General features: G+C 38.6%; 1 protein-coding gene across 4 annotated transcripts in view; it reads right to left on the reverse strand.

Annotated features, from left to right (window-relative positions):
• Positions 1 to 277: 277 nt before the first annotated feature.
• Positions 278 to 13,957, reverse strand: part of FOXP4 (forkhead box P4) — a 59,431-nt gene continuing 45,751 nt past the window's right edge. For all 4 annotated transcript variants that reach the window (XM_044273325.1, XM_044273323.1, XM_044273326.1 and 1 more), the window contains 6 exons: positions 13,482 to 13,558; positions 13,269 to 13,370; positions 11,434 to 11,555; positions 7,761 to 7,827; positions 3,789 to 3,943; positions 278 to 3,674 (listed from right to left, as the gene is read on the reverse strand). In XM_044273325.1, coding sequence (XP_044129260.1) covers positions 3,539 to 3,674; positions 3,789 to 3,943; positions 7,761 to 7,827; positions 11,434 to 11,555; positions 13,269 to 13,370; positions 13,482 to 13,558 — 659 coding nt within the window. In that variant the 3' untranslated portion in view covers positions 278 to 3,538. The remainder of the gene's footprint in view (positions 3,675 to 3,788; positions 3,944 to 7,760; positions 7,828 to 11,433; positions 11,556 to 13,268; positions 13,371 to 13,481; positions 13,559 to 13,957) is intronic.

The following is a 13,957-nucleotide window of genomic DNA, read 5'->3' on the forward strand; positions in this document are numbered from 1 at the left end:
CTGACACGAAGCACGACGAAATTCGGCTTCTAGGCAAATCGAATTTATCCTGAAATTCGGATTGAATTCCACTTTGTGGGATTTGATTCGCTCATCTCTAGTCATCATATTGATCATATTAATTTTAATACAGCAAGTTTTATGTTATACTTATGTCACTGTATATTTTGATTTACCCTATGCAGAAAACCTTTCACATACGTCAATTAAAAACATGTATAAAATCTAAAAAGTTGAAAGGTACCAAGTTTCTTAGCTTACACAAGTAACAGATGTGTGACTGAATTATATTTATTGCATTTTATATGCCAATGTCCATACATATTTGTTTCATGCACCTAGAACCTATTGTACACGAGGATTCTGTACCAGGCGCACACGTGATGCCGGCACAGTGTTGGATCTTTTATACAGAGACCCCTGCACTGATGAGGTAACAATTCCTGCCTTTTCTCTTCTTCCTCCTACCAACCAGCAGCATAGTGACACAACATATGGGTACTTCCATGGGAAAGGACACAGGGTGTGGGCTGTAGTGTGTACATCCCCTCACACATGGCTGTACACACCCAATGCCAATTACAATTTAAACATAGAGCATGTACAAGTATACCTTTTAAATGTAAAAAAACATACACACACATTCATCACCAACTTGCACACCTAGTGTATCTGGCCACAATATTATCAGTGTGTAACACACATTCAAATTATGGTATGACTTCTACATGAGTAAAATTAATACTTTTTCTAGTCTTGTCTACAAACATACAAAATCAACAAGTGTTACCACAATCAACAAATGTACAGGATGGCAGCAACTGATGCAAAACCAAGCCTCACAATGTATATATGTAGGTCAATGACATAAAGCGCAAAGTGATATTGGGCTCTAGTATGGGGTTGGATGATTGGGGGATGGGGTTCGTTAACTGTTGCTGATACACGAGTACCTTTGGCTTGGGGTAACCTCCATACTTGTACCAGGACCATAAAGCCAAAGTAAGAGGTGGTTTTGGTGTATTTGGCATGAAGAGGTATCTTTGGTCAGGGAGTCATTGGAGGATGCAGCACACAAGAGGAGGGGTCCTACAAGACCTAAACTTGTACAGGAGCTGTGGGAAATTCTGTCACACACATAAAACAAGGAAGTAGTTCTTCCAAAATTTCAACAGACCATGTACATATGTGATGTAAAATGACACTTATGTGTAAGCGCAGTGAACTGCATGTGTTAACAGAAAAACTAATATATATGGTAGAGTTGGGTTGTGGCCACCATACATAGCATAATTGGTCCCACATAAAGTGACCTTCTTAGCATGTAGCCATGTTTTTGGAAATCTGATGCTCCTAAAAGTGTCCTAACATTAGAATTATATTCACCAAAGAAGAATGTGTGTACTGTGTTTGAGCTTATCCACACAACAGTGTGTGCCTAAAAACAAAAAAAAGGATGTTTAAAAAAAATAGATAACATTTTTTTATCACCCCCATCAATAGAGATGGCTATTCTGATCCATAGAAACTGACCAGAACAGAACCTGTGGAGAGATCCTTGGATCAGCACACAAAGCCCTAATAAAGGATGTGTAAAGAGCCACTGTGAAGTGTATTGGTCAGTGTGCTACTCTACTTAAGGGAAATGTGTCATCAGAAAATGACCTATTCTTTAAATCAGTTTTACTTTTTTTTACATTTGTGAAGAACTTGATTTTTGATTATGTTATTTTAAATTTTCCATGTCAATATCTATATAAAAAAATATAATAATAGGCACCACTTGTTCGTCTGTAGAGATCACTTTACTGCAGTTATCTGCTTATAATTACAGGCCGGTTTAGAATGGCATATATCACCTCTGTTTATAGATAACACAGGATCCTCCATTCTCAATAGGTGATCGCCAAAGATTATCTACTGTTTGTCTGTAAAATGTCCTCTGCGCAGGTCACAGAGTATGCATAGAACACACTCATAGATGTGAATGAGGTCCCCTCCTTTCCATTGTGTCTATGGTCCAAGTTGCTGCCGTAAAGCAATTCTTTAAATGCTCAGACAAGATGGCTGCCCCCATAATTATGTTCAGGAAATAGAATTAAAAAAATCTTCAAACAGAAAACAAAAATAGATTAACAAAAAAGGATATGTTTTGCTATCTCATTTGAAATGGCAGAAATGTCTTTGGATGACACATTCCCTTTAAAGCCGGATAACACACTGAAGAAAAATACAGTCATGTGAATAAGTTATTAGGGTAAATATACATGGCAGTGTAGTTTATGCAGATTTTCAGACAAATTCACACCAACATCTACATGCGTTGCATGAGGATATTGTCATGGCTTTGGGTGTGTGCCTAAAATCTGCGCAGGCAATTGACATGCTAAGGATTTCAAAATCGACTTACATGCGGAAAATTTGCAGACCGTGTAGATGAGACAGAAAATCTCATCCACTTTGTTGGTACTGTATTATGCTGCAGATTTTCCAAAACAGAAGATTTGCACAACATACGCACCATGGGCATATGGCCTTAGACACTGAAAACTGGAGACTAGATATCTTGTGCCACATGCCACCAAGGAAATCATCTTTATACAAAAGTATCTAGCAACATACAGCACTCTTATGACTGATGGCTTTAAGTGCTGTTTGTGCAGCTTATGAATGGAGACCATATTGTCTATTGTAAAATGGCATTCTTAGCTGATTTTCAGTAGAACTTCAGTGAATGTAGTTTGCACCATCCTAGAGCAATATCTAACTAGTATAAAAAATATTTGGAAAGTTTTTGAAGAGATAAGTCCATGTGTTCGAGGGTCTTTTTTTTTTGTTTTGTAGACATACAAAGCAGCATTTGTCCTATTTTTATGATGCACAAATTCCCTCCAAGGCACAACAACACTGCTCTTGGGTCTTCCACGTGTGCATTTGTCTACCACGGAAGCGCAAATTCTCTATGTATTATGTTGGTATTTTGGATGTGTCTGGACTCATCTGTTAGTGTACGTACCATATGCTCACATGTATGAGTGAGGAATGCCAGCAGTAACGTTGATCCAAAACAAGCAAAGAAAATAAATAAAGTCTGGGTTTTTGGTACCTTCAGAAGTGACCAGGCAAAAGAGCTAGAAAAGATAATTTATGGGACACCCAGTCCTGCATGCTTAGTGGGACGGAGAAAGAAGTCCAGGCATGCTCCTCTGAGCCATCTATAAAAGGAGTCCATGCTTTCCATAATGTGCAGAAGGGATAAGAACACAGGAGTGCCCCTTTGCGGCTAATATCTGGCCATATCGCATCAGTGCCCATTCCATAATTCCATATTTCCTTGGTGATTGTGGGACATCCCTCTTCTGTCCATAAGTCACTGAAGTGCTGCCAGATTAAGGAAGACCCAAGGGGTTGTAAATAGTCATGTTCAAGTCTCATTCATTTTTAATTGAACAAAGGTTGGGGTAAAAGGGTCAACTTGGTTTCTGATGGAAGTGCTGGACTTTGGGGCAAGGGAGGTAACAATTGGGCACTAAAGCTATTAGGACAAGTCTTCCATAGCTGTCTCTGGTTCCAAGTCATGGTCTTCTGGTAGCACTGTGTTTGGGTTAGTAACTGAGAGAGAGGCAGGTCGGACGTCCTCTTCAGCCGGCTCTTCTTTGACATGAACAGACTGACTATAATGCCAAAAAAGAAATAGTTAATGCACCTTGGGTTAGGGTGAAAATTATCTAAATTTACAAAGTTATTAAAAATAAAATATAATTATGAATGTTTCCAACTATTATTACCTGTATTGTGGAGAAAGGCGAGGGCTGCTCCCATTACTGTTTCCAGGTTCCCCAGTGCTGGTGACATCATCGTGTCCACCATGGATTCCACTGACAGAACTGTTGTGGAGTGGTGGGCTGTTTAGCAGAGGGAAACTACTTTCTGCAAGTGCAGCCTGGGATGGAACAAACAGATATGTGCAAGGGAAGCAAGATAACAGTTACAAATTTATTTACATTATTTACATTATTTGCTCACACAAATATTTGATATTGAAGTATAACCTCACTATTAGGGCCCATGCATATGGCCATACTTTAGGGCTTTGTTGTATGGATCTGCCATATACTGTTATGAGCCCACACCGCACATCTTATTTCACACACAGTTTAGTGGATTAATACAGAACATTTCAGAGGTATTCTCCCTTGTGGTGTTCCACAGACTGTCCATCACTTGGTAATAAAGGGCCACAGCGAATCTGTGTGCTGCCATACAGGATCCGTTAATGCAGTTTGAGATGTGCATGGACTGTAAATACTGCAGCAATGAAATTGTCAGATTGACTTTTTTTATATAATAAGTAACAGTCCATAAAAATATACATTTTAAAAAATAATGATGTTACTAAAAGCAAAAATTACATTGTGAACAAAGAAATTAGGAGTTACCCCCAGTAACGACTAGGGCGTAATGGTCAGACAATTTTTTGCGATTTTGCACATAGGTTGGTTTAGCAACCATAAACTTTTTTATTTCTTGTGCTACCAAAATATTTTTAGGTGTGTTGAGGACTATGTTTATTACTTTTTATAGAATCCACCCCCCTTTTGATGTTATTTGGAACAATATAAACAAGAATTAAAAAAGTATATACTGTATATACTTTTTTCAAATTGCAGTATTATTTATTAAATTAGCAAACTGAAACTAAAATAATGTATTTGAATATGTTTACTTGTTTCAGTCGTATTGATGTGAATATGTCTTAGTTAATGAGGCAACGATAGTGGCAGTTTCTGTTGGCATAGTTGGTGTGTTTTATTTAATTTTTTATTCTATAATTTTTCTTCTTATTTTGAAATAATGACCACCAATCAGGTCATAAAAAAGCTCTAGGGGACTTTTTTATTTTTAAGTTTTCTGCTATAACTGGAGAACTTTAAAGAGCGCCTTTTTTTTTTTTTTTTTTTTTTTTTTTTAGCTTGTACCACTGCAGAGAGGTCATTAATTTTGTATTTATGCAAGGTAGTTAGTTGGAGCATAAAGGGGCAGGGAAAGGGGAATGACCAAAGCCATGGGGCATAGCTGTTTCGGCGCTGCTAGTGTCACAGCCAGCTCCTTGGTGTGCCAACTAACTAATTTTCATAAATATAAAAATAATGATATCTCTGAAGTGGTAATCAGCATGATCAACCCTAGCAGACAGTATGCCTGATTTAATGGGGTTGATCTTGCTGACAGATGCTCTTTCTTGTCACTGGCATAACTGATCTGGGCCTGCAAAGATCACATGATAGCATCTGACTGCTACATAGTGCACTACTGACCACTTTGTAGAGTGGAAAACAGAAGACAGAACCTGTTTGTTACTTTTTTGGTGATTTTTTTTATTATTGTATAAAAGCTGCATTATTGTATAACTTAATTATCAGTTTATCCTGGCATGTATCACATATGTATAACAATCCAAAGTTAACGCCCCCTATTTTAAACCTTTTTTGACTTGAGATATTTTGGGCCTTCATGCACAGAACAAAATTTCACCTTTTGTAATGCTGCAGGTGAGGTTTTTTTTTTGTTCTTAGTCTACCCCAAAATGTTTTGTTTCTTTTTTTGGTTGGACACATGATCGATTGGAGTGGATAGCAATTCAATTTGTAGGTCTTTTCAAGGATAATGGCCAGAAACAAGAAAAACATTCCTAATTTTTTTCATGCATGATTTAAACAGATTCTCCAGTTTCATAATTATTATGCTTTATCTGCCCAGAGTACCCTAAATATTGCATTTATTTGTCCCATATACCTGCTTTTTATGTCAGCACATCGCTTCCCCTGTTCTTAGCATGATGTTTATATGCAAATCTTCCTGTTTTCATCAGCTTCCTGTTTGTGTTTTCTAACTATACAATGCATGCTTTACTCTTTTTCTCAAGGCTTGCCCTGCCCGCTACACTGTTCTCTCTCCATTAGTGCCCCATCTCTGCTCTCCATGTTAGCTAGGTGGAGCAAGCCCTGTGAGACATTACAGACCATGTTGGGTTTGGTTACAAAACCCAGCAGGAAGCTGATGAAAACAGGAAGTTCTGCACATAATCATCCTGTCGGTTTGCAGCATCTCTGAGAAATGGCAAGGGAATTGGTGACATGAAAAACGGGTATATGGGACAAATATATGAAGAGTACGGTGTTCCTCAACTCCAGTCCTCAGGGCCCGCCTGCCGGTTATGTTTTAAGGATTTCCTTAGTATTGAGCAGGTGATATCGTTAGTGTCAATCCATCAGGACTTACCACAGGTATTTATTCTGTTGGATATTCTTAAATCATGACTGGCAGGTGGGCCCTGAGGACTGGGGGTGAGGAACACTGATGTATGGGATACTCTGAGAAGATACAGTGCCTCAAAAAAGTATTCATACCTCTTGAACTATTGCACAATTTTTTCATGTTGCACCCACAAACTGAAATTTATTTTTGGGGGTATTTTATGAGATAGACCAACACAAAGTAGCAAGTACAGTATGTGTGAATTGAAAATAAAATTATAGTGTGGTGTGAATTTGTATTCAGCCATCCTGACTCAATATTTTGTAGGACCACCTTTTGCTGCAAGTCTTTTGGGGTATGTCTCGACAGCTTTGCACATGTAGAGGCTGAAGTTTTTGCCCTGGACTTTGACTGGGCCATTCTAGCTCATGAATTTGCTTTGATCTAAGCCATTCCATTGTAGCTCTTGCTGTATGTTTAGGGTTGATGTCCTGCTGGAAGGTGAACCTCCTCCCCAGTCTCAAATCTTTTGCAGCCTCTAACAGGTTTTCCTCCAGGATTGCCCTATATTTAGCTCCATCCATCTTCCCATCAACTCTGACCAGCTTCCCTGTCCCTTCTGAAGAAAAACATCTCCAAAGCATGATGTTTTACGGTGGGAATGGTTGAGGGTTAGTTATCCGCCACACATAGCGTTTTGCAATAAGGCCAAAAAATTGAACTTTGATCTCATCTGACCAGAGCACCATCCTTCACATGCTTGTTCTGTCCCCTACATAGCTTGTGGCAAACTGCAAACGGGACTTCTTATGGCTTGCAGTTGTGCCATAGTCGTTCCATTTTCGGATGATGGATTCAACCATGCTCCGTGAAATGTTCAGAGCTTGGGATACTTTTTTATAACCTAACCTTGCTTTACTCTTCTACACAACTTTAAACCTGACCAGTCTGGTGTGTTCCTTGGTTTTCATGATGCAGTTTGATCACTATTGTTCTATAACAAACCTCTGAGGCTTTCACAGAACAGCTGTAGTTATACTGAGAATAAATGACACATGTGGACTATAAGAGTACAGGGGGCTGAATACAAATGCATGCCACACTTTTCAGGTTATTATAAAAAAAATTATAAACCTCATAAAATCCCAATAAAATACATTTAGGTTTATGGGTGTAAAATGAAAAAATGAGTATGAATACTTTTTCAAAGCACTGTAAAAAATCTAAATATAAAACCAGAGAGCCCCATTTTAGGAAATTTGTCCCCAGTTTTATGCTGGCCTATCTGAGGACAACATAAAACACAAGTAGAAAACCGTCATACATTTGTGGCTTTACCAAAAATTGCTACAATTTTGTGATGCTGTTTGTGCAGATGAAACACACTGAATGTATTAACCTGCACAAGCTGTATGGGCAAAAACTACACTGCAAAAATGTGGTAAACATTTGTGGTCTTCTTGAGAGGTCACTGCTAGTATGGCTCATGGCTTTGAACTTACCTGGTAGCTTGCATTTAATGCTCCATAGCCAAGGCCTGAAATCATATTCTTAACAAGGGTTGGGCTCCTGCAAGAATGAAAGTAAAAAACATATAGTCTATTTGAAAAACCAATCTATGTAGAATCAAATCAGAAAAAAATAATCTACACCTGCTATCCAATTTTTATAGAGAATATATGGTTGATTTCCCAGAAAACCCACGTTTCAATTAAATAATCACTGATTCAGTGAGTGGACATTTGCAAAAAATATATACAAAATTAAAGCTTTCATTTCATCATGTACCCTAAAATAATCCAGTTTCAATTGTTCTAAAGTATTTAACTATTACTTGCTGCCTATTTATTCCCTCCTCTTCTCTGTATTCATATCTGCAGGCTACTGGTCTATGTTTTCCTATAGATCTTGTTATAAGGACACAAGACCTAGTTTTGTCTTATACTAGATCTAAAACAGCTAGTTACTATTGACCCTATACGTTCCTGTATTTACGTCCTCGGGGGTCTAGAGTCTAATCACAATATATTTCATTGTGACATGCAGGATAGATTTGTGCGACAGACATCGATGACAGCTTTCAATCAACAAGCTGCAGTTCAACCATTTGATATAATCTTCTATGGGAAATTTTGAAGCAATGTATCTATGTTGCCACCTGCTGGCAATTTCTGGTGCTACACTTTCATTGTTTCAGTAAATTAGGTCATAGAAGTAGTCCTTATTGCATAGAAAATCATGCTAAAAGTCATTATTTTTGTCTCACAACTGTTAGACAACACAGAATTCACTTCCCATAGTAATGAGTTGGTTTGATCAGAAAGAATAGGCCTTCTCATTGATTCGGATGGCAGTGTTTTTTAGAATGCCAGTTAACTGCCAGCAGAAAACATAGAGGAATGTGCACCAACTCTGGATGCCTACATTCTGTCTTTTTGGAAATAAAGCATCTACCGCACTGTACATCTAAATAAAAGTGCACACTGTGTTGGAGCTATGTATTGTTTTCAGGAACAAAATTCAATTTACACTTTAAAGGTGCTATTTTGATGCAGCTTTTGAAGCTACAACGAGAAGTATATTATAAAAAGAGAAACTTAGGGGGAGATTTATCAAAACTGGTGCAAAAAAAAAAAAAGGCCCAATTGCCCATAGCAACCAGTCAGATTTTCATTTTTCAGAGTTCCTTTACACCAGTTTGATAAATCTCCCCTTTCCTATATATTTCGCCTCCATTAATGATGAAAGCCAGACATTTGGTCCAAAAACGACATTGAGAAATTGCGCCAAAACAGCATGTGTGAAAGCACCCTTACAACTAGAGGTGTATTGAATCAGTTCATTTTTCTTTATATATTTTTACACTATAGTACAAAGCCTTATATTTGAGAATATATGTTTCAGTACCTGCCCCATCAGATTTATCCCTACACCAAGCCAAACATGTACTTCTACCAATTTAATGAGACCTCAATTAACCTACTTCTATGGGTTTAGGCTGACGAGCAGCCAGACATGGTAAGGACCTTACAATTAAACATATGGTATGCTATGAAAGACAGTAATGTTAGGCTATGCTAACATGATGGAATTTGATGCAGATTTCAGCACATATTCCATTGTCATTAGGTTTTTAGAAGTGCTTTTTGGAGGGCACATTTTTTTTTTATTCAGACACATTTTTCAGATGTTTTTCTAGTAGAGAATCCTATCGGGGAAAAAGGTTGGTAATAGCAATTCTTACAGCATGCTGCATTTTGGGGGGGGGGGGGGAATTAAAATAATACTGGAAAATACACTGCAAAAAATGCTCATTTTCCTGAGAACAGTGGGGTACATTTATCAAGATTGGCATACCCATGTGCCAGTCTAGATCTCTCTGCACTGGTGTGAGATGCGCCTAATTTATTAAGAGGCAGATGCAGGGGCTGGCGCAGACTTCAGATATAACTTCCACCAGTTTATGGCGAAAGTTATTGTAAATCCGGTGTACAGTGTGCAGCCCACCCCTCTCGCTAAGTCCCACCCCTTCCTGTGCCATATTGCGTGCCTTTTTTAGCCACAATAGTAAAGTACACTAAAAGTGTCCCATAGTATGTGTGAAACCACACACACTGATTGTTCCAGCAGTTTCTGCTCACTAAAAGAGGCCATAGAAGCTGCTTGTGGTTTATGCCGTACTACATCGTTTTTATGGCTTTTTTTTAGCACCGTTTTTTCTAAACAACTGTGTGAACCTTTTTTTTTTTGCTATTTTCCCTACTGAGAGAAAGAACAAGCTCCAAAAAAGAAAAAACTGGTAGAATGTTTTCTAAAATGCCCCGAAACCCCAAAATGGCCACCTAATAAATACACAGAAAGATATTTCCATGATGCACATCATTTTACTTGTGGAAAATAGTTCATATCATGCAATTGCACTGCACCATGTGTTGTTTTTTTTTGACAATATTAGCCTAAATTACACAATTAGCATATACTATCAGCAACCGTGAAACAGCACATATCATTGGTTGAAACTGTTTGTTTTTTTTTTTTTAGAAAGTTTGTATCATTAATGACAATCAATATGTCTATTGCCAGATAAATAAAAATAATATAAAATTATATACAGTGCCTTCCTTGTGTGGTAAAAATTTTAGGGTCATTACAGACATGAATTTTGTTTTACCACTTAAAAAAGTCATAGACACCTTTTTTTTTTCTAAATGACTGGGTGAGCCATGGTCTTTTTTCTGTAGGAAAAAAAAAACACCAGAAAAAGTATGTAAAAATGACAGAAAATAAATAAAAAAGCTTCAGCATACTGCGTCTTTCAAAAACTGCCAGAGACTCAAAAAACACCACCTAATTAACAAAAAACACTAGTAGCAAAAAATGTGTCCAGCGTTTCATATTTCCCATACTTTCAGCTGACATCTGGAGCTGACATTTTTATCACAAAACCACACCAAAAACCAAAGCTACAAAAAATGAAAAACATCAGAAGTACCCAGGGATGTCATGTGAACCCATCCTAAATATGCCTCTCAAAATGCATCAAACACATACATAAAAGAAAGCTGAGTCCACTTTCACATGGTCAGTATCTTGTTAGTTTTTCTCTCTGTAGGTTACAAATACTGATTAAAATAAGTGAACCAAATGAGCAGGTGTGTAATTGGACTTAGAGCCCATTCACACAGTGGTCCACAAATTGCGGATATGCAAAACACAGATACCAGTCGTGTATGTTCCAAATTTTGCAGAACGGAATGTCCTGCCCTCTCCTTGTCCATAAAACGGACAAGAATAGGACATGTTCAATTTTCAATGCGGATCGAATGTGGACCAAAATCACAATCGTTTTCATGAGGCTTTACTGTGTATCTGGAACTAGAGCTTGATGGCTTGCAGTGGAATGTGGCAGGCAAAGTTGTGTTCTACAGAAATCTGCACTGAACGCAACAGGTCAGGAAACAACCAGCAAAGGCAACAACCATCACACCCATAAAAGATAACGGACAATGTGTGCTGCCAAGAAGATTGTATGCAACACCGGGTTAAAACAAAATCATCTATTGTCGAGCTACACAGATGGGTATTGCGGCGACAGAAGTCTTTGACAAGCTCTATTGTTATACTAAAACCATCCAACTGATACTAACAGACTAGTTAGATTTTTCGGTTACTTACCCTGTCATCTTTGGCGGTCTCCTCTTTTGGTATTCCAGCTCATCTACGGTCCACACAGCACCCTTCACATTTTCCACGCGCACAAAGCACTTATGCAAACTAAGGTTGTGTCGAACTGCATTCTGTAGAAGAGTGAATCATTTTGACAATTATACCACCTATTTATCTGTCATTTATGTCACACAAGAAAATGTACAGCTGTGCTGGCAATATATATATATATATATATATATATAATATATACACACACACATACCGGTGAAACGCGAAAAATGTGAATATCGTGCAAAGTTCATTTATTTCAGTAATGCAACTTAAAAGGTGAAACTAACATATGAGAGAGACTCATTACATGCGAAGCGAGATATTTCAAGCCTTTGTTATAATTTGGCTTATAGCTTCTGAAACCCCAAAGTCACACTTTTGAGGTACCCTTTGCTCAGGGGGTATGGATTAATTAGCTGACTAGAGTGTGACACTTTGAGCCTGGAATATTGAACCTTTTCACAAAATTCTAATTTTAAGCTGCATTAATGCAATTCCTTTTAATTTGCATTACTGAAATAAATGGACTTTTGCACGATATTCAAATTTTTTGAGTTTCACCTGTATATACGCACACACACACACAATATACATACATACACTGGGTCCCTGCTAATGAAACTCCAAAACAATTTCTATATTACACACTATGGAAAAGTCATAGAAAACCAGCCGGCTTATGTGTTCATGAAGTAGTTCTGCGAAAGTGTACTGTGTGCTGTTCAAAAAGACAATACTTGGAGGGTACAAAGCTTGGCAAGCACTGGTTAATCCGTAAAAATTTGTGCATCATGCCTTACAGACAAATGGGGCAAGCAGCTGATATGAAATATTCGGCTTTCTTTTTACTCAAACTAATTTGCCTCTAATCAACACAGTACATTTTAAAGAGTCTCATAAGCTGCCATTTCTGATTACCAAGGAGTTAATAGCAGGGCAAAGATGGCAGCACGTGCATATCACCACCCTTTCCTGGCACTCCCACACTCAAATGATATGACCCCAATTTCAAAGCAGCGCCCCTTCTCTCATTTAAGCCCTGGCTGGAGATGAGAGACTAATTCGTTAGGCTAAAACATTAACAGCAATTTGAGAGGTCAGAAAGGGGTCAGGCAACCAGAGCTCAGACAGACGGGAGGGAGCGGGCTACAGAAAGAATGAGAACCAGGAGGAGCGAGAAGGAAGGAAAATGAATACACAGCAGAGATAAGGACAGTATGAGAAATCTGCATAGAAGTCACTAAAACATTCACCCTACCTATACAAGTGTACCATTTATGAAGCTTCTGCTACTGATTCGTGGCTGGAGACCGCTACGTGTGGAAAACATGTTTTATTTCTGAGGATTCATCACTACAGTGCTCCAAAACTACTAATATCCAGAGACCAGTAACAAAATCTTCCTTAAGGTCATATTAGGGCTACTATAGAGGTGCATATGTATCCCTTCAAAGTCATATGGTCTTCTATTTCTGTACAAATCTGACAGAAGAAAAGTGCCATCCCCATGAGATCTCCCCTAGAAAAAGAGCCTTTATGGCAGCCCACCAAACCCTATCGGCTTGTGCTCGACATGAAGCAAAAACAAGGTGTGAACAGCCCCTAAGACCAATAGATTGAAGCATGCATGAGTAGGGGTTGGTGGTGTAAAATGTCAAAGGCCACCCAGAGATCGTGATCCAGTTATCAAAAAGGTGTAAAACAAGGTGTTTTTTATAGAAAGTTGGACTGTATCACAGAAAAACTTCATGAAAGCAGTAAATACATAGAGTCTAGATGCTCTCAATTACCTTCCATGTGGCTGTGTTCCTTCTGAAGTATGCAAACATGCGAGTGAACCAATTGTAAATCTCATTCAAAGTCAGCTGTCTGTCTGGTGTATCCAGAATAGCCTGTTAAAAAAATGCCGAAAGGAGGGGGGGGGGGGGGGGGGGGGGAGTATTTCAAGTGTGTGTTTGATTTCTAATGCCGCTCTAGCTTCATTACTGATTTTCTGCTCTTACCTGTCGGATAAGTGAGGCATATGTGAAGGGTGGGCGAACCTCAGCATTTTTATAAAACTCATGATTCTGAGCAAGCTCTAAAAAGTTAAGAAGAAAAGGACACATTACACATTAGCTCTTTTGTAAGTTTGTATATTCAGAATTTATAGTGAATAGTAACAGTGGGGAATGCATAAAAACTAACACCCTTCCCCTATCCATGGCTGCATGTATCTAAGTCTTCCTGCCCTGACCATTCATGGTTCGTCCTCTCTCCATGCAACGTCCTCCGCCTCAGCCCTACAAACACCACTGTGAAAATCAGCTTAACAGCGCATGCGCCATCGGGGCGGCCCACCACAGACTCGCTGGAAGAAGGGAAGGATCTGTGAAACCGATGCCCACAGTGGTTTTGAGGGACAGAATTTAATGGAGGGAGAGGAGTGGTGGTACAGGGAGAGGATAAGGGTGTTAGGAGATGGGTGGAGCTATGAACA

The sequence above is a fragment of the Bufo gargarizans genome, unplaced genomic scaffold (genome assembly GCF_014858855.1).
Source record: "Bufo gargarizans isolate SCDJY-AF-19 unplaced genomic scaffold, ASM1485885v1 fragScaff_scaffold_585_pilon:::fragment_2:::debris, whole genome shotgun sequence".
Classification (NCBI taxonomy): Eukaryota; Metazoa; Chordata; class Amphibia; order Anura; family Bufonidae; genus Bufo; species Bufo gargarizans.